At 35.3% G+C, this 21501-nt stretch overlaps 1 protein-coding gene across 1 annotated transcript in view; it reads right to left on the minus strand.

Moving 5' to 3' along the window:
- Window positions 1-2076: 2076 nt before the first annotated feature.
- Window positions 2077-21501, minus strand: part of TBCA (tubulin folding cofactor A) — a 98557-nt gene continuing 79132 nt past the window's right edge. The window contains exons 2-4 of the mRNA XM_059061417.2: window positions 18432-18537; window positions 4514-4600; window positions 2077-2346 (exon numbers count right to left, since the gene is read on the minus strand). Of these exons, the coding sequence (XP_058917400.1) occupies window positions 2266-2346; window positions 4514-4600; window positions 18432-18537 (274 nt within the window). The 3' untranslated portion in view covers window positions 2077-2265. The remainder of the gene's footprint in view (window positions 2347-4513; window positions 4601-18431; window positions 18538-21501) is intronic.

Below are 21501 nucleotides of genomic sequence, written 5' to 3' on the forward strand. Positions count from 1 at the left end.
CAGAATGTTAAGCTTCTTGCTGCTTCTCATCAATACCTGGAGAGAGCCAGTATAAAATCTATAGTAGTTGAGATAGGAATTCTCTAACGATATATTTCTTTTCATCTACCTTGTTGATTTCTTCTTTCTTAGGCTTTTTGGCAAGACAATAATTTTTTCAGTAACCAAGATCTGGGTCATGGCTGCAAAACTTACCCTTCAGTATTACTTTTCTCAGGAGGGAGATATGCTCTCTTCAAGTTTTAACTGATAAGGAAACCATTTGCTATGAATATATATGATATTTGTGTATTTGGCAGAAGGATGAAATGAGATATTTTACATTAAAATAATATTTTAAAACTCTATATGCCAAAAACAAAAAAATAAGCCCCAAACCAGAAAAGGCCCACCTGTTCTGTTCTTAATACCAACCACAAAATAATCTAAATCTGAAGAGTTCAATTCTCCTGGTACTCAAATCTCTAGTAGTGAACCTTAGTATAAAATTTTACATTGTAATTATAATTTTTATTTCCTCACTTGTCCCCTCTTCTACCTCAAATACTTTTAAAATGGCATGTAATGTTTTATTTTTTTAAACATCTTTATTGGAGTAAAATTGCTTTACAATGGTGTGTTAGTTTCTGCTCTATAACAAACTTAATCAGCTATACATATACATATATCCCCGTATCTCCTCCCTCTTGCGTCTCCCTCCCACCCTCTGTATCCCTGTAATACGTTTTTTGTTTGTTTGTTTGTTTTGCGGAACGCGGGCCTCTCACTGTTGTGGCCTCTTCCGTTGCGGAGCACAGGCTCCGGACGCACAGGCTCAGCGGCCATGGCTCACGGGCCCAGCCACTCCGCGACATGTGGGATCTTTCTGGACCGGGGAACGAACCCGTGTCCCCTGCATCGGCAGGCGAACTCTCAACCACTGTGCCACCAGGGAAGCCCTGTAATATGTTTTTAAATGATGACATTTCAATTTAGAAATGCTTCAGATATGTTATTCTCTGATGAAGTAATTTTCTGAATGTGTAAAAGTTTTATTTTATAAATGATACATTCTGTGCTTTAAAACAGAGTAGCCATAACATTAGGAAAGAATAGTATTATTTTTCTCTTGGATCTTTTTGACAGATTCAAGAAATGTTATAGTTTCTAGTCATCACTTGCAATTTCCAAAATTAGACCCACCATACTACATGTATTTTATAGCAGCAAAAATTCAAGTTCTCTTATTTTTTCAGTTATGAGCTTTAAAGTTTAAATGTTATTATTACTAGTTTGGTTCATTAGATCGTGGCTCATGTTAGGTTGGTGACATAAGGCTCATATACATTTTCTACAAATAAAAGAAAACTAAAGTTGTCATTTATTTTTGGGAAATAAACTCAAATGATTAGGTTATGGATTTACAGTAGTACTGGGAAAAAGCTTTGTGATGCAACAATACCCTTTTCTCGTCAATCAAGACAATCCAGGTTTGGCTATGGCCAGTGCATGCTATAGCTGATTTGTATCTTCCCAACTCTGTTTGGCTGATATCACGTTAGTCGCTTGAAATCAGTCACAGTGGGAGTATTTACACTACAGAAATCAGCAAAAGCTACAAACCAGAGGTTCCCTTCTCATTTTCAAAAGCCATTAAACATTTTCCAGCACACCACTGGCAACAGCCATTATTCTTTTAAAATACAATTCAATTCTTTATTGTTCATAAGAATCTTATTCTTGAAGGTCTAAATGGTTGATGTTTTCTGTATAAATCTGACTTTCTGGAAAAAGATTTATATGTTTCTCATTAGGTCATAGTGATGGAAATGTTGGACTTTCACTGTGAAGAAATAAATATGTAAGGCTGTATCCACAGAGAGGTTCTTTCTTTCTTACCTGGGAGTTGTATCCTACTCAGAATAAAACATTCAAAATTTGGATTTTTATCTTAAAAAAAAAGTAACCTATTTTTAACTTAATCCACGTTTAAGCAGCAAAATATCTAGACTTTAACTAGGACCTAACAGATTTTAATTCTCTATCAAAAATGGCTATGACTTAATGATAAAAGGTTCATTAAAATACGCTGTAAAGTATGAAAGAAGCAATTTTATTAGATGAACTCATTTATTTGACACATTAAATCAGGCAAAGAAAAACATATGCACTGCATAAAAAGAATCACATTCTCATACTACTTGAACACATAGCAGTGGTCAAAAATAATGAATTGTGGAATGGATCCCAGGACTTAATGCAAAAAACACCCTGTATAGAAAACCTTCAGGCTTCTAACTTCACTGAATCCAGTACTAAACGTGCCTCCTTATATTCCTCAGCTTCTTCCATGTCTTTTTCACTCTCCTGAAATTAAATATAATAAAAATTAGGTTTATCCTTCTTGAACTTCAGTACTTTAATTACTCAGCTATTACAAACCATCAACATAAGCAGCTCAAAAATTAAAACAAAAAGGATCCCAAGCCTCACCTAAATATAGTATAATTCCACAGATTTCTGAAGAACAATTCTGTTCTTTCATTACAGGTAAGGGAAGAAGTAACAGGTTTGGTTTTGTTTCATTGTATATACTCATACAATAAGTGAAAAACATAGTCATCTAAAGCTACTGGCATTAATTAAATTAAAACATCAGAAAAAAATTGAAAACATTGTGTTCTCACTTTGTCAACACATCACCATACAAATGGAGTTATTGTTATTAATAACACACTAAAAGTAAAAAATTATTTACTAGTGTGTTACATATACTAAAAGTAAAAAATTATTTACTAGTGTGTTACATATATGATGACATTCAGACCAAAATAATCCTCCAACTACTCACAATGACAAAGAAGGGTACTGGTGTCACACCAGAGTTAAGTACAATCTTTGAATCAGAAAAGTGAACTCTCTGCTTGGTATTGAGTATTATATATGCTACTACAAGGAAACAGCCTGACAGCTTTCATTTTCTGATTAAAGACTCAATTAAAGATTGAGTCTTTCCTTGGTATTTTACACAGAAAACTTTTACTAACATATTGTAACAGTAACAGAGAAATGAAATAATATCATCTAAGCTACTGTGCGTAGCAAATTTTGATTTTTTAATAAATAAAGCGATAGCAAGTCAAGGCAGTACAAGATGGATACAGGGCAGAGGGAAGTGTATGTGTGTATGTATTTAATATGAAATTTTAAAGCAAAAAAGACTGAGGATTTGCTTAATTCAGACTACAAGTAAGAATTTCTTAAACTTCTGTATTACACCTAAACTATGTCTTTGTTCTCTGTCAGAAAATATAAGCTCTTCGAGGGTACAGACGTTGCTGAATATATCCTCACACACAAATATATCATCCAAAGACGATATTATTTTTTTCAAGCAGTTTCTATTACTTTCTCAGCTACTACATTCATGAGAGAAAAAAGCATTTCAATTTTCAGGAAATACAAATGATGCTTTTGTTTTGGGTAATATTTTAATAGAGTAATTATTTCTTGCTTTCATCTATCTTTTAACCATAGCTTCATTTTTGGCTTTAAAGAGAGTTTTCCTGCCTTTAAAAGGTTCCTATATATACATATGAGTTCTGTGTCAAAAGTAAAGTAAAATGTAAGTATTTCTCTCTTTTTTTTCTACAGATTTAGTCCTAATGTTATTTTGGTGGGAAAACAAATCTCATTCTCTTTCCAAGAATACATATACATGATCATACTGAAAAAGCCTCACACTATTTTTGTTATATAGGGAACAACTACGAATCAGGAGACAGCTATGTAGCTGGTAATTAATATTAGCTCAAGAACTAGAAACATAAAATGAGGTTAATAAAAGAAATGATAGAATTCATCAAATTATCATCAAACAGCAATAATAATCAGCTGGTATATAGTGTTATGCTTTTATCTCTATTAAGAAATAAAAAAGAAGATGACTTTGCATTTTTCTTTGAACCCTTTTTAAAATGATTCTGCCACTGTATCACAAGACATTTATACCAGCAAGTATGATAAGAGTGTTATACAGCTCCAAGTTAATATGAGAGGACTGCCTAAATATTACTGTACAGGGTTTTCTTTACTCTCTCAAATCGATTTAGGTTTGAATTGGAAAGAATTCCAAATCCTTTTTAAAACAGACCAAATTCATTTGAAACATTTGGATCTTTTAAAATTTCAAACAGACTACTCACCTTTCATGTGTCAAAAAACATCTTTATGTGTGAAAACCAAATCATTCAAGATGTTGCTGGGCAGTATTAGTACTATGAATACCTACCATGATAACTCAAATATATTTAATTAACTAAGTTTAAATAAATAAACATGTTAGACACAGTACTTTTACTGGAGGTATAAAACACCACTTAAACTCCATTAATTATTTTAAAATAAACTAGTACACTGAGGAAGTAAACAAAATGTCACCAACTAGCTTTCATCATTAAACATTTAAAATTTTGGCCTTTCATGTATTAGATTGAAAAAAAATTGAAACATAAGACAGATAAGTATTACTTACTAATAACTGCAGAAGATCAGTATATGCAGCTTCCAACCTGCGCTGGCAATCTGGGATCATCATCCGGGACTCTTGCAGGATCTCTGCCTATAATGAGAATCTCTGTGAGACATGCAGAAATGGTAGAACTTACGCATTTAGCTCATATCTCTGAAAATATATAAAATGATTTAGAGGGATCAGAAAAAAAATTACTGTTATGTTAAATTGTTCAATATTTCAATTTTAATAGTGTTTATTATAAGTTAGAAAGAATGACTATCATAATGTAAAATATATAAAGTACAAGTTTTACATCTAAACCTTTTTGGTAATCACCTTCTCATGCTAAGCAAAAATTAACTTGAAAAGCTGTTCATAGAGCATTTATTTAAAAAGGCTATTTAAAATAAACTATTTCTCCTGCTGTCACAAAGCACCTTTATCCAAAATGGGATCAGCTGGTTATATAAACATCTCCTGCATCTTTTGAGTAATAAAGAAAAACAGTGTTCAGATAATATCACACGGAGATAATTACTGCATGAAAAAAGTTATTGAGTTATTGATCACATCGTGCGCACACTGCAGGAGGTTCTTACTGAAAGACAGAGGTAAAGAAAAATGAAAAGCAAAGACCAGCAGGCTCATATTTTTGATGCTTATCATGCATAAAAAGTTATTACTTATCCGTGTGCTTCATTTTCGGAGAGAGATTATTCTCCCCATGCAGTTTGATCCAAATTATCAACCTGGCACCCCTCTGAATGTGAACTTCTACTTCTGTCTATTCCTCCTGAAGACAGACACTACAGAATTAAAAATAGGAATCTTTATTTTGGAGGATATTTCTAGTCTTAAAAATCCATCGTTTGAAGAAGGACTGTAACATATCAAATCATAGAAAAAGAAAGATGACTGGGAAACCCAATCAATAAGAGGGTAAATACATTAGTGTCAGATGTTGGACCTCAAAAAAGTCTTTTTCCTAAGGAAGTAGGAAGCTTTATTTCCTTAAACTAGTCTCAGAAAGAGAGACAGTGATCATTAAAACATTTATTTCCAAAAAGTAATGTTTGGTCAAATACCTTTGGTTAAATGAGTGCAAAATCTAAACTTTAACCTAGAAGCTTTATTACCTAGCTCACATAAAAACAAAAGACATAATTTAATGGTAATCATACTACATTCTAATAGAAACTTTAATAAATCCCATTACCTCTTCCTTTTCCCAAAAGTTTTGTCATAGTTTCACAATGTAAATAAAAATCAAAATTATAATATACAAGGATGCTCTGTATCCACATCTCTTTTCTCAGGTGAAATCTATTGCTGAACTTGTAATTCTTTTACTAATAAGGCACATGTTGAAAATTTCAAACACAGGATCATGACTTTATTTTACAGCTATTCATACTATGCCTAAATATTCAATCACTGCCACTAATTTATTTTTGTGTAACTGGTTAGTTTGAATACATGTGAAAAATCAGTGACAGGGATGTTTCATTGGGTAAGTGATACATATTTCCTCCTCTATGGACTCCACTTGAAAATAGCTTATAGGAATTAAACAAGATGAAATGAATATAAAGAATTTGGTCAAACACATGATAAGCCAAAATGTACACTTGTAAAATTTGTTTGGCAAGCTTTAGTGTTGTCACTGAAATGAACTTTAAACAATGCTGTCCAAAATAATTTCTCATCATTATTGTCCTATCCATTATTATAGAGCAAAACTCAATTAGTCTATCAAAACAGGACTCTGGCTTAAGCAGAGCCAAAGCTCAGTCTGTCTCATAAACCAGCCTCATTTCATACAATAAGCTTACTATATATTTGCAGGATGCCAGGTATAGGGGATATAAAGATGAAAAAGAGAAGGTCTCATCCTCCAATTCATATGGGAGAATAAACATGAAAATAAACACTTAACACTGCTTCAAGAAGATCATGCCACAGGGAGCCAAAGGCATACAGTACAGTGTTAACTATGATTTGGAATCCATAAACCACATCTTAATCAAGGCCATAAATCATATACTTTACCTTCCTACAATGACTTACAACTGTCAGGAATAATTTTAAAAGACAGTATATAAGGTGTGATTATACAGTAAAGACACCCTTCAAAATACCTGAATAAACTAAAAAATTATTATCATTCAAAGTGTTCCCCTTGGGAAGGAGTCCTTTGAATGAATGGGGCCTCTGTTTAAAATATCTGGATAAACTGTCAGTTCATTCTAGTGCTTACTATGACAGGACTGAGGTTAAGTAAGAATCTTGGCACGGATATGCAGGTACAAGGAACTCAGGAGAACACAACAGGATACAGTTCTACTGATATCTTACTGTTTTTAAAACAAGTTATGATTTTTGGGGGGGCAAGTTATTCAGGTAAAACTGATGTTGGGGGAGGCTTAGCAAGTCTCATTATAGCAATGAATGAACTACTGATCTAAAATATGATCAATTTTTTAAATAATCAAAACATATACATTGGAAAGGAAAAGCTTTATTGGCAGATCTTTATTTTTTCAGAAAGAAGAGTGTGTGAAATAATCTAGCTAATGTCAAGTCCTTCTGGTACTGATCAACTGGGATAAGGTTTCTAGCTTCTTTAGTGATACAGATCATTCACCCAGGCCTGGCTATACCTATAATAATCTATAGACACTCTAATATTAGACACTGGCTGCTTCTGGAACCAATGGTAACTGCATTCGTTTGTCAAACTGAGATCTAGAGTAGTTCAGAGATTACTGGAACAATGGTTAAGTCTTTCCTTTTACATGGTGGCAAAATGGTAATATGATAATAAACAAGTTAAGAAATTCATTTGATGAAAGAAAGAAAGAAAACAGTAATTATGTGAGGTGATGGATATGTTAAGTAGCTTGAACATGGTGAATATTTATTTCACAATGTATATGTATATCAAACCATCAAGCTACATACCTTAAATATATATAATTTTAATTATACCTCAATAAAGCTGGGGAAAAAAGATATAAAGATACTCTGAGAAACAGAGAATTATAAAGTCAGAAGGGACATAAGTGGTCATCTAGTCCAGCTTCCTCAGCCTACAAATGATAAAGCTGAATCCCAAAGTGATTAGCTAGTTAACAGGTGAGTTATAGTCCATGATTCTGATTTCAACTCTAGCATGTGAATTAGTGGTAGTGGCAGTCAATATCCAACACAGCTTCCAATGATCCTCACTGCCTTGTATTCCTACCCTTGTGCAGTCACCTCCCACACTGAATTTGGTCTGGCACTGTGTGACCAACAGAACGTGGCAGAAATGGCATTCTGGGACTGAAGACCTGAAGCTGGGTCTTAAGAAGCCTTGTAGCTTCCACATGGGCCTCTTGGATTGATCACTTTTGGGAAACACTTCTCTTAGGACCCAGTCACCATGCCATGAAGAAAAAAAGAAAAAGAAAGAAAGAAATTCATTTGACTTGTGTTTTGCGGTTATTGATGAATGGTTAAGGATGTAAGAAGAATTCTATGAGTCAAAAATAATCTGGGCTCTAAGCCCTGACACATCAATAATTACTTAAGGGCTTCCCTGGTGGCGCAGTGGTTGAGAGCCCGCCTGCCGATGCAGGGGACACGGGTTCGTGCCCCGGTCCGGGAAGATCCCACGTGCCGCGGAGCGGCTGGGCCCGTGAGCCATGGCCGCTGAGCCTGCGCGTCCGGAGCCTGTGCTCCGCAACGGGAGAGGCCACAACAGTGAGAGGCCCGCATATCACAAAAAAAAAAAAAAAAAAAAAAAGATTACTTAAATATGAATGGTCTAAATTTACCAGCTAAAAACCAGTCTACAAGAAACTAATTTCAAAATAATGAAATACAGGTTAAAAAAAAGGATGGAAAAACAATACATCATGCAAACATTAAAAAAAGAGCAGTATTGGCTATATTAATATTGGATAAAATAGACTTAAGAACAAAAAAATTATGAGGGGCACAGAGGGATATTAAAATGATCAATCCACCAAGAAAACACAGTGATCCTAAATGTGTACACACTAAAAAAAAGAGCTTCAAAATACATAAAACAAGAAATGATAAAGCTAAAAGGAGAGACAAACAAATCCACAAATACAGTTGAGGATTTCAATATGCCACTCTTAGCAACTGACAGAGGTACTAGAGGAAAAAAATCAGCAAAGATATAAAAGAACTGAGTAACACCACCAACCAAAAGATCTAACTGACATTTATAGAACACTCTACCTATGAAAGATTAATACAGACACTTTTCAAGCACTCATGAGACATTCTCTGCAGTACACTATATTCTGGATCAAAACCCAACAAACACAAAACAAACAAAAACCTCAACAAATTTAAAAGTATTGAAATAACACACAGAACATGTCTGACTATAATGGAATAAAATTAGAAATCAATAATAGAAAGATAGCAGGAGAACCTTTAAACACTTAGAAATTAAACATACTTCTAAATAACTGATGGGTCAAACAAGGAAGTCTCAAAGGGAATAGAGAAATACATAATAAATGAAAATGAAAATACAACATGTCAACTTTTGTGAGATTCAGCTAAAGCAGTGCTGAGAGGGAAATTTAAAGCACTAACTGCTTAGATTAGGAAAGAGGAAAGATTTCAAATTAAAAATCTAAGATTTTACTTCATGAACCTAGGAAAAGAAGAGCAAAAGAAACCTAAAACAAGCAGAAGAAAGGAAAGAATAAATACACAATCAGAAATCAATAAAATTAAAAACAGGAAAAGAACAGAAGAAAAAAAAGCAATGAAACAAAGAGCTTTATTTTGGAAAAACAATGGATAAACCTCTAATTAAGACTGACAAATACAGAGTAAGAAGGCACAAATCACCAGTATCAGTAACAAAATACAGAATGTCAATACAGACCTCACAACCAACAAAAGGAGAAAATATACTGAAAGTAATTTTATAATATTGTTCGTAATGCTCATAAATTCAACCACTTAGAAGAAATGGGCCAATTCCTTGAAAACTACAAACCACCAAAACTCAACTGATAAACTGAACAGTTCTATAATTATTAAAGAAATTGGATCTGTAATTTAAAAGTTCTTGAGAAAGAACTCTCCAAGCCCAGATGCTTCCACTGGACAATCTTATCAAATATTTAAACACTTAACACCAATTTTACATAAATCTTTCAAGGAAAAAAAAGAGAGAACACTTCCCAACCTAACAAATACAGTATAAAAAAAAGTAAACTGCAGACCATTATCTCCCATAAACTTAGATGCAAAAGTCCTCAACAAAATATTAGCAAATCTAATTCAGCAATTAAGAGAATTATACAAATAAAGTCAAAATAGATTAAAGACCTAAATGTAACGCCAGACACTATAAAACTCTTAGAGGAAAACACACGCAGAACACTCTATGACATAAATCACAGCAAGATCCTTTTTGACCCACCTCCTAGAGAAATGGAAATAAAAACAAAAATAAACAAATGGGACCTAATGAAACTTAAAAGCTTTTGCACAGCAAAGGAAACCATAAACAAGACAAAAGACAACCCTCAGAATGGGAGAAAATATATGCAAATGAAGGAACAGACAAACGATTAATCTCCAAAATTTACAAGCAGCTCATGCAGCTCAATATCAAAAAAACAACCTTATCCAAAAGTGGGCAGAAGACCTAAATAGACATTTCTCCAAAGAAGATACACAGATTGCCAACAAACACATGAAAGGATGCTCAACATCACTAATCATTAGAGAAATGCAAATCAAAACTACAGTGAGGTATCACCTCACACCAGTCAGAATGGCCATCACCAAAAAATCTACAAAAAATAAATGCTGGAGAGGGTGTGGAGAAAAGGGAACCCTCTTGCACTGTTGGTGGGAATGTAAATTGATACAGACACTATGGAGAACAGTACGGAGGTTCCTTAAAAAACTAAAAATAGAACTGCCATATGACCCAGCAATCCCACTACTGGGTATATACCCTGAGAAAACCATAATTCAAAAAGAGTCATGTACCACAATGTTCACTGCAAGTCTATTTACAATAGCCAGGACATGGAAGCAACCTAAATGTCCATCTACAGATGAATGGATAAAGAAGATGTGGCACATATATACAATGGAATATTACTCAGCCATAAAAAGAAATGAAACTGAGTTATTTGTAGCGAGGTGGATGGACCTAGAGTCTGTCATACAGAGTGAAGTAAGTCAGAAAGAGAAAAACAAATACCGTATGCTAACACATATATATATGGAATCTTAAAAAAAAAAAAGGTTCTGAAGAACCTAAGGGCAGAACAGAAATAAAGACGCAGACATAGAGAATGGACTTGAGAACACGGGGAGGGGGAAGGGTAAGCTGGGACAAAGTCAGAGAGTGACATGGACAAATATACACTACCAAATAAATGTAAAATAGATAGCTAGTAGGAAGCAGCTGCATAGCACAGGGAGATCAGCTGGTGCTTTGTGACCACCTAGAGGGGTGGGATAGGGAGGGTGGGAGGGAGTCACAAGCGGGAAGGGATATGGGGATATATGTATATATATAGCTGATTCACTTTGTTATATAGCAGAAACTAATGCACCATTGTAAAACAATTATACTCCAATAAAAATGTTTTAAAAAAAGAGAGAATTATATAACACAATCAAGACTGGTCAATATTTGAAAATTAATCCATGTAATTCACAGTATCAACAGGCCAAAGAAGAAAAATCATGTGATCTTACCAAGTGACACAGAAGAAGCATTTGACAAAATCCAACACCCATTCATGACAAAAATACTCAGCAAAACTGTGAATAGAGGAAAATTTCCTCAACTTGAAAAAGACCATCTACAAAACCCCTACAGCTAATATTTATGTAATGATAAAAAAACTATCTCCCTAAGACAGGGAACAAGGTAAGGATGTCCACTCTGACCATTCCTATTCAACATAGCACTGTAAGTTCCAGCCAGTGCAACAAAGCAAGAAAAGAAATACAGATTTAAAAGAAATAAAACTGTCCTTATTTGCAAATGACATGATTGTCTATGTAGAAAATCAGAAGGAATCTACCAAAAACTTCCAGAACTCATATGTGAGGTCAGCAAGGTCACAGGTTGTAAGATCCACACACAAAAAATTGACTGCACTTTTATACCTAACAATAAATACAGCATTGGAAACTGAAACTAAAAACAAGACCATTTACAATAGCTTCAAAGAAAATGAAATACTTAGGTTTAACTCTAACAAAACATGTACAGGATCTGTATGCTGAAAATTACAAAATACTTATGAAAGTCAGACCTAAATAAACTGGAGAGACTTACCATGTTCACTGATTGGAATGCTCAACATGGTAAAGATATCAAATCTCCCCAAGTTGATCTATATAGGTTTAATGCAATTTCTATCAAAATCTTAGCAAAGTGTTTTACAGATACAGACAAGCTTATTTTAAAATTTTTATGGAAAAGCCAAAAAACTAGAATAGGTAAAACAATTTTGAAAGAAAAGAAAAGCAACTGAGAGGGCTCAGTCTTCCCTGTGTTAAGGTTCACTATACAGCTATAGTAATCAAGATAGTGTGGTACTGGTAAAGGGTTAGACACAGATTAATGGACCAGAACAGAACCCCAAAATAGACCCACACAAATAAGTCCAACAGGTTTCTGACAAAGGTACAAAAGCATTTCAATGGAGGAAGGATAACCTTTTCAATGAATGCTGCTGGAACAACTGGGCACTCATAGGCAAAAAGATGAACCTTTAATTAAACCTCATACCTTACATAAAAATTAACTCAAATTCAATCAAAGCCTTGAATGTAAGACATAAAACTACACAACTTTTAGAAAAAAAGAGAAAATCTTCAGGACCTAGGTCTAGGCAAGGAGGCCTTAGACTTGAGATCAAAAGTATGATTCACAAAAGGAAGCATTAGCTGTAAATGAGGTGTTCTCAAAGTTAAAAACTGTTGCTCAGTAAAAGATTGTGTTAAGAGGGTAAAAAGACAAATTAGAGACTAAAAGAAAATATTTGTAAACCACATATCCAACAAAGGGCATTTCTCTAGAAAATATTAAAAATTCTCAAAATTCAAAAAGTAAAAAAATAAAGTATCTATTTAGAAACTGGGCAGAAGACATGAACAGACATTTCACTGAAGAGGATATACAGATGGGCAATAAGCAAATGAGATGTTCAACATTATTAGCTATTAGGGAAATCCAAATTAAAAGCACAATCAGCTATCACTACACACTTACCATGTAGGTGATGGCTAAATGCTAAAATTAAAAACAGTGATAACACCAAATGCTGGTGAGGATGTCGAGAAGTCAAACCATTCAAACATCATTGGTAGGAACATAAAATGGTACAGCCACTCAAAAAGAGTTTGGTAGTTTCTTTTAAAACAAAAAATGTACTAATATGACCCAGCAATTGCTTGGGTATTTATCCCAGAAAATGAAAACTTATGTTCATGTAAAAATTGAATATGAACATTCATAACACCTTTTATTGTATCAGCCAAAATCTGGAAGCAATCCAAGTGTCCTTCGATGGTTAAAATGTGGTACATTCATCCCATGGAACACTACTCAGCAAAAGGAACAAATTATTGATACACTCAATGAACGTGATGGACCTTAAGAAATTATTAAGTGGAAAAAGTCAATTTCAAAAGGTTACATACTGTGTGATTCCATTCCATGTTATATAACATTCTTTACAGAATGTTAATTATTTAGCATTTAAGGGGTGGAGAGGACAGGGGCTATAAAGAGATAGCAAAAGGCAGTCTTGTGATGGAATGATTCTCCATCATGATCATGTAGTAGTTACACATGCTACGCATGCGATGGAATTGCATAGAATTATACACACACACAATGAGTACATGTATAACTAGTGAAATGTAAATAAGCTCTGTGGTGTACCAATGTCAGTTTCATGGTTTGGATACTATAATTATGCAAGATGCTACATTGTAAAAGGAATGGTAAAGGGTATATGAGACTTCCCTGAAAATTTTTTGCAACTCCCTGTGAGTCTGTAACAAAAAACAAAAAAAGCAAGTGTATAAAAATAGAATACCATTTATAAACCTGATTATATGTACCAAGAGACAATAAAATTTTAGTTATTGATAAAAAAAATCCGGTGTTTCTTGCAGCCTTGTAAGAGACCCTTGGTCAAATTCCTCTTTGTAGACTGAAACCTCCTATTATTTTCCATATATTTAATGAAAAAATTGCCCCTTCAGTTTTAGGAAAAATATCAAATTGTGAACGTTAACTCATGTTTCAAGTAAATCACAAAAAATGTGGTGCAAAATTTCACAATACTGCAATTATATGTAATAAATGTAAGGTTTTTGTGAGAAATCTTTGTTGAAAATTGTACCAGTTTGTCCTTTAATATTACTTCTGGAAGGTAAGAGATGCATCATGCCTTAGGTAAAATAACTGAGATATGTTTGATTGTCATTATTACCAATCATTTCTGCTCCAGAATAGGCTTTAAAAAAAACACCAAAAAAAGACGAGAATACCTTCACCGGTTGAGGGCAAAATCCTCTGTAACCATCCCTGATCAGGGAATGAGGATATTGGAGGAAAAGAGGAATATCATAAGCAGAAGGCTAAAATCAATATTTAGTCAACATTTGAATGTTGTGTTATAGAATAACTCTTTGACTGGTATTCTGGCTTATTAGGGTCCTGAAACTTCTGCCTAGTTATTTATTTTAAAACAACCAAAATTAAGCCCAGTGCAAGAGAGAACAATTTTGGCAATCAGTTTCAGGTAAGAAGTCTGACAGGGACCAAGAGACAGCATTGTATGTGTATGTTATAAAATATTAGGGCTGGTTCAAAAGATCTAGGAAAGCCAGAGCAAAATGGAACCAAGTGAGAGAAAAGCCAAGGTAGTGCACAGTGACTGGGGATGGCATTTAGCTCAGAAGAGGAGGAAATACAGGGAGAAGAGTAGAGAACCCACAAAATCTGGCACTCGGCTTCCATATTTTTTATGAGGGGCATCAGCAAATGTCACGAAACAATTCCTGACCTTAAAGTAGTAGGCAATGAGGAAAAGAGCAGTGCTTCTGGCAACGCAACTCCCCTTGCATATAAGAAACAACATGTACGGCTGGCCAGCGCAAAGCTAAGCTAGGAAAAGGAAAAGAGAAAAGCATGTAGGCTGGGCTAAAGACAAGGTTTCATGAGACCCTGTAACAAAACTGCAACTGACAACTATATACACTGCAGGTTGAGAATATCAGGAAACAAAAAAATTTATTGCTCTGTAATTAGATATGGGTTGGTATTCTTGAATTTAAGTACTAGGCTGACTATGAATCTAGGAAATCATGTTATAAACCATGACCACTGTGACAAAAGAATTTTAACATGGTTTAGTTTAGAAAGGGTTTTTGAACAAATTTTTTCCCCTTTTACATCTGCATATGTAGTCAATGATATAACCAGTAAGTAGCTAATATTTTTATTATTTTTAATTTTTTTATTTTTTAACATCTTTATTGGAGTATAAATGCTTTACAATGGTTAGTTTCTGCTGTACAACAAAGTGAATCAGCTATACATATACATATATCCCCATGTTCCCACCCTCTTGCGTCTCCCTCCCTCCCACCCTCCCTATCCCACCCCTTTAGGTGGTCACAAAGCACTGAACTGATGTCCCTGTGGCTGCTTCCCACTAGCTAGCTAGTTTACATTTGGTAGTGTATATATGTCCATGCCACTCTCTCACTTCGCCCCTGCTTACCCTCCCCCGATCCCCATGTCCTCAAGTCCATTCTCTACGTCTGTGTCTTTATTCCTGTCCTGCCCCTAGATTCTTCAGAACCATTTTTTTTTTAGATTCCATATATATGTGAGTGTCTAATATCTTTAAGTAACAATTAGAACACAGGATTCAATAAAGAGTTAATCCTTACCTATCAGGTAGTAATTTTACTGAAAGATAATCAATATTTAAATATAAATGAAATAAAACAGATTCTGTGATAATCTGTGACATTATTTGTAGAATTTTATTTAGAAAGGAAACTCATTCCCCATTCCAAGTAACTTACAACTCATATTCTAGCTATAGGACTATTTTAATACATTATTGGTGATAAAAAGAAAAAGGCAAAGAAAAAATTAAACAAGGTCACTAACTACACAAGTGGGAAAATAAACCAGATGGGGTCTAAGAAGGACCTGGGTGAAATAAGTGATACACTATGTTATAACGTTTCTCACTAGATGTGGGAAAAAAATAGAGTACCTTAAAGGGAGAGAGATACAAAAGTGCTATGAATATTTATGGAAGTATATATTAAAAAAAGCATTTAACATAACGTTAAGAATCAAAAAAAAGTTACATTCCATATGTAAATCCTTATGAAGGGCAGTTAGTTTACAAAAGTCAACATTTTGGGGGACATACTATATCTGCATACCTGTTTACAAATCCTCTCTCAATTTAAGAATATCTGACACACGAATGTCCTTTGCTAGATCATACATAGAGGAAGGGAGGCTTTCCTGGAAGCTCAAGAAAATACGGAAGTTCTCTTCTTGTATAACCTGAAGAAGGAGACATTTCAAGTGCCACTGCATTCCTTGTGCACAACAGAAAGCAACTACCTACAGAAAAATCCACTTTAAGTGATTAATTTTGCTTAATTAAGTCTCGGTTAAGTGTGCATTACCATCTGTAACATAATTTATATGATGAAAACCACTGTGAGTTCATAAAGCTGATTTAAAAAATAAGTCTTGAGATATAATCTGTATAAGCTCTTTTATATTCTCCTTGTACCTAGTGTCATCTGGATTTTATTCCAAATGCACTGGACACTGGATTTTAAGTAAAGGGATAAGTAATCTGATGTACCTTTTAAAGAGATCAACCTGGCTGCTGTGGTATGAAAGGAATGGAGGGTTATCAAGACACAAAGAGGATATCAACCGGGAGGCTTTTGCAGTAGTACAGGCATGGAGTGATAGTGGACTGGACTAGGATAGTGGCAGTAGAGAAAGAAATGGAAGGAAAAAGAAAGAAGACTTAGTGATCAAGAGAAGACCCCTAAGTTTTGGTCTGGGTATCTGAATAAGTAGACGTACCATTTATTGAGAGGGGGGAAACAAGTGAAAGACTAGCTTCTTGTTTCAGGGAGGTGAGCTGGGTTGAGTGAAGACCAAGATTCTTATCTTGAACACAAGGGATGTGTCAAATTGGTAATCAGTTGAATATACTGATATATATTGAAGTGGCTGGACCCAGAGATAGAAATCTGGGAGATACTGGCACCAGAATGAATGTCAAGTAAGCAGGAATTCTGGGTTTTTCTGTTTTGTTGTTGCTTTTAATGCCAAGTCCAAAAGAGTGCCTGGAACAGTATTTGGCAAGTAGCAGGGATTCAATAAATATCTGCTGTGCAAACAAACGAATGGGCATAAAGATGGTACTTAAAGTTAAAGGATGGTATGAGATTACCTAAAGAGGAATTGTAGCTAGAACTCTTAAGGTTAAAAAAAATTTTTTTTAAAGATAGAGATAGAGACACAGAGAGAGAGATGGGAGAGAGAGAGTGAGCTGGAAGAGGGAGAGTTTCAGCAAAGGAGACTGAGAAACAATGGCAGTGAAACCTGGAGACCATTCTATCAAAGATGCCAATATAGAAGACCATTCCGGGTTTCCCTGGTGGCGCAGTGGTTGAGAGTCCGCCTGCTGATGCAGGGGACGCGGGTTTGTGCCCCGGTCCGGGAAGATCCCACGTGCCGCGGAGCGGCTGGGCCCGTGAGCCACGGCCGCTGAGCCTGCGCGTCTGGAGCCTGTGCTCTGCAATGGGAGAGGCCACGGCAGTGAGAGGCCCGTGTACCACAAAAATAAATAAATATAAGAGCATTCCAAGGAGAGAGTGTCAAATGCTGTAGAGGTTATGTAAGAAAGAAGTGATAACAATGTCACTGACGGTTGTAACAAGGGCTGAGGCACATAATCCACTCTAACAGGAAGGAAGGTGGGTAGAATGGGTACAGGTGCAGGTAGATTGATAGATTTTGTGGTGGGAATATAAGTTCCCTTGACAGCCTCTATTTTCTCAAGCAATTACAAAACAAGTGTCAACCAGGAGTGAATATAAATTAAATGTTATGATGAGAATAAATAAAGTGTTATGAAACCACAGAGGAGGGGCACCTAACTCAGTGTTAGGGTGGAGTGTAGAGGAGGTTTAAAGAATAAGTAGGAATTAATAAGGAGAGGGTAGGTAGGACCAGTAGGAAGAACATACCAGACATATGCAATATCTCAGAGGTAAAGGAGAAAGGGCTTATTCAGGAAACTAAAAGGCAGGACCTGAGAGGTCCAGATAGGGACTGGCAAAAGATGAGGCTGGAATGATAAGGAGGTACCAAAATTAAGAAGAGCCGTGTATACAATGCTAAGGAGACTGAAACTTGTCATGAGGATAATCAGAAATAGCCATTGAAATGCATAATGTGTACATATCTGTGTGTGTGTGTATAATTTTCATGGTCTTCATATCAGTTTGGCAAAAATATCTGTAAATATAAGTATATTTAATTATAAGACTAGGCCATTTTATATTTAATACTTAAAACTGGAGAGGCAGTACTGCTTAATGGCTAAGAGCACAAATTCCAGAGCCAGAATGCCTTGTTCAAATCCCAGGTATGCCACTCAGCAGCTGTGTGACCATGGTTAAGTTATTTAACCTGTGTTTCAGTTTCCTAATTTTTAGATGGTAACTTTCCTTATTTTTAAATGGAGATTTTAATAGGGCCTTTAGTAGGACCTTCTCAGAGGGCTGTTAATCCATTGTTAATATGGTATTCTATAAATGTTAGCTGCTATTATTTAAGATATAATTTTACCTGCTTTTTAATAGCATAATTTTCACCATCTTCAGCTTTCATTTTTTCAATCTTTTCTTCTTGTTGTTTTGCTTCTTTCTCATACATCATTTTTTCTTTGACCAATCTATAAATAAACCAAAAACTGTTTCAGAGAATTAACTTTCTCTCTAGCAACAGACCATAAAAAACAAAGAAACTCTGTAAATATAAAGTATACTTTAAAAAGTATATGTACTAGATGGGGAGGAGAAGGGAAGGGAAGAAAAATATGTTAGCCACAGATGTATGAACCTCATGACCTTAAGTTTTATACCTGCCTAAAGCAAGTCAATCTATCAAAGCATGGAATTCTTAAATTTTTAATTAAAAACATTATATTATAGGGGGCTTCCCTGGTGGCGCAGTGGTTGGAGTCCGCCTGCCGATGCAGGGGACACGGGTTCGTGCCCCGGTCCGGGAAGATCCCACATGCCACGGAGCAGCTGGGCCCGTGAGCCACGGTCGCTGTGCCTGCTCCGCAATGGGAGAGGCCACAACAGTGAGAGGCCCATGTACCGCAAAAAAACAAAAAACCAAAAAAACAAAAACATTCCATTATAGTAACTGTATTTACAATGTAAAAATAACATTAAAATTTATTATATACTAACATTTCTATATTGTTTGCTTTATTTATTTACTTACTTAAAATTGCATTAATATTTGTTTCAGGTGTACAATATAGTGATTTGATATTTTTATACATTATGAAACTATCACCACAATAACCATACATCATCTGTAACCATACAAAGTTGTATCTCTTAATCTTCTTCACCTATTCTGTCTGTGTCCCCAACCCATCTTCCCTCTGGCAACCACCAGTTTGTTCTCTGTATCTATGAGTCTGTTTCTGTTTTATTTTGTTTTTTAGACTCCATATGTAAGTGAAATCATTCGGTATTTTCTCAGTTTGACTATTTCACTTAGCATTAACACCTTCCAGGTCCATCCATGTTGCTGAGGAGGAGTAACCAAAAAAAAATGCTGGGCTTCCCTGGTGGCGCAGTGGTTGAGAGTCCACCTGCCAATGCAGGGGACGCGGGTTCGTGCTCCGGTCCAGGAAGATCCCACATGCCGCGGAGCAGCTGGGCCCGTGAGCCATGGCCGCTGAGCCTGCATGTCTGGAGCCTGTGCTCCGCAACGGGAGAGGCCACAACAGTGAGAGGCCTGCGTCCCAGGGGAAAAAAAAAATGCTAAGACCAATGTCAAAGAGGTTACTGCCTATATTTTCTTCTAGGAGTTTTATGATTTCAGGTCTTACATTTTAAGTCTTTAACACATTTTGAGTTTATTTTTGAATATGGTATAACAAAGTGGTCCAGTTTCGTTCTTTTGCATGTAGCTGTCCAGTTTTCCCAATATCATTTATTGAGGAAACTGTCTTTTCGTCATTGTATATTCTTGTCTCCTTTATCATAGATTAATTGACTATGAGTGTGGGTTTATTTCTGGACTCTCTATTCTGTTCCACTAATCTGTGTGTCTGTTTTAGGGCCAGTACCATATTGTTGGCTATTCGGGGCCTTTTGTGGCTCTAATGTCTTCTTTTAACTGATATATGTTATCCAAACTTTTATACATGTAGTGGTAAAAGCTCAGCTTACTGAGAAAAAATTACTATATTGCATGCCAAATCCAAAACAAAGAAAGACTAGGTTATTTTCAACAACAAAAGTGTTTAAAAAGTATTTACTATGCACTTAATTTTGTGTCTGACCTTCCTGTGCAAGGGACTGGGATATATAATTTAGACATGGTTCTCTCACAGACAAATAGTGGAAACAAACAAGTATTTAATTACTAAAGCAAGAAAGGGTATTGACAAATCAGGAAGATTTTCAACAATAAGGAACAGAGCAATACGAAGTTCTACTAATTATTCCTCAGATAACAAAAATTCAATTAACCATAATAGTGTAATCTCCCCTAATTCTCATTAATCAAAATTTTTTTTTAAAAAAAATTTATTTATTTTCATATTTATTTTTGGCTGTGTTGGGTCTTCGTTTCTGTGCGAGGGCTTTCTCTAGTTGCGGCAAGCAGGAGCCACTCTTCATCGCGGTGCGCGGGCCTCTCACTATTGCAGCCTCTCTTGTTGTGGAGCACAGGCTCCAGATGCGCCGGCTCAGTAGTTGTGGCTCATGGGCCTACTTGCTCCAAGGCATGTGGGATCTCCCCAGACCAGGGCTCGAACCTATGTCCCCTGCATTGGCAGGCAGATTCTCAAACCACTGCGCCACCAGGGAAGCCCTAAACAAAGTTTTAATGTAAAAGTAAAGTGCAGTCCAAGGAAACACTAACATTCCTATATACATATTTCCTAACGAACAGAAAAAAAAAAACGTTCACAGTCCCATAGCTATTAAAAGCAGCTTTTTCCATCTGGCTTGCTGACTTACTTCTAGACCTATGTTACTGGGATGGAATTAAAAATCATATTAGAGCATGGCTTTTGTCTAATCATTTATAATGAAGATTTTTAAGTGTATTTCAAAAGACAATTTAATTTTCGTAGTCTAATAGGACTTAACATAAGTTCACAAATTTAAAAAATCTTTTGTCATACTACTTGGAAAGCTTTTAAGTCAGCTTTAGTTTGGATTTAAATCACCACATAAACTGCATACTAAATATTAAAATACTAAAATGTTCCAGTTTGGAATTTTGAGTTGTGCAAGCAAGGCTCATCCTGTCTTTCATGATCTTGCACTAGTGACATAGATGGAAAGAAACATAACAAAAAGTTAACAGTATTTACAGTAGAATATAATATGTGACCTTCAAATTCTCATCCTAAAATATCTCAAAGTGAAAAACAAAACAAAATAGGTATAAATTTTATGTTGCCATGAATATAAACAAACAACAAAGGATATTCAAGAAACAAATAACAAAGGAAACCTGGGAAACTACTATTTGTGGTTACCTGAGGAGAAAAGCCCTGATGATTTGGGGTAGGTAGGGATGGTCACCTGGGAGGTAAATAGAGAGGCATTCATTTCATGCCTCTCAATAAAGTTCCAGGGTTTTTTTTTTCCCCCATGTA

Source organism: Kogia breviceps, chromosome 4, assembly GCF_026419965.1.
Source record: "Kogia breviceps isolate mKogBre1 chromosome 4, mKogBre1 haplotype 1, whole genome shotgun sequence".
NCBI lineage: Eukaryota > Metazoa > Chordata > Mammalia > Artiodactyla > Physeteridae > Kogia > Kogia breviceps.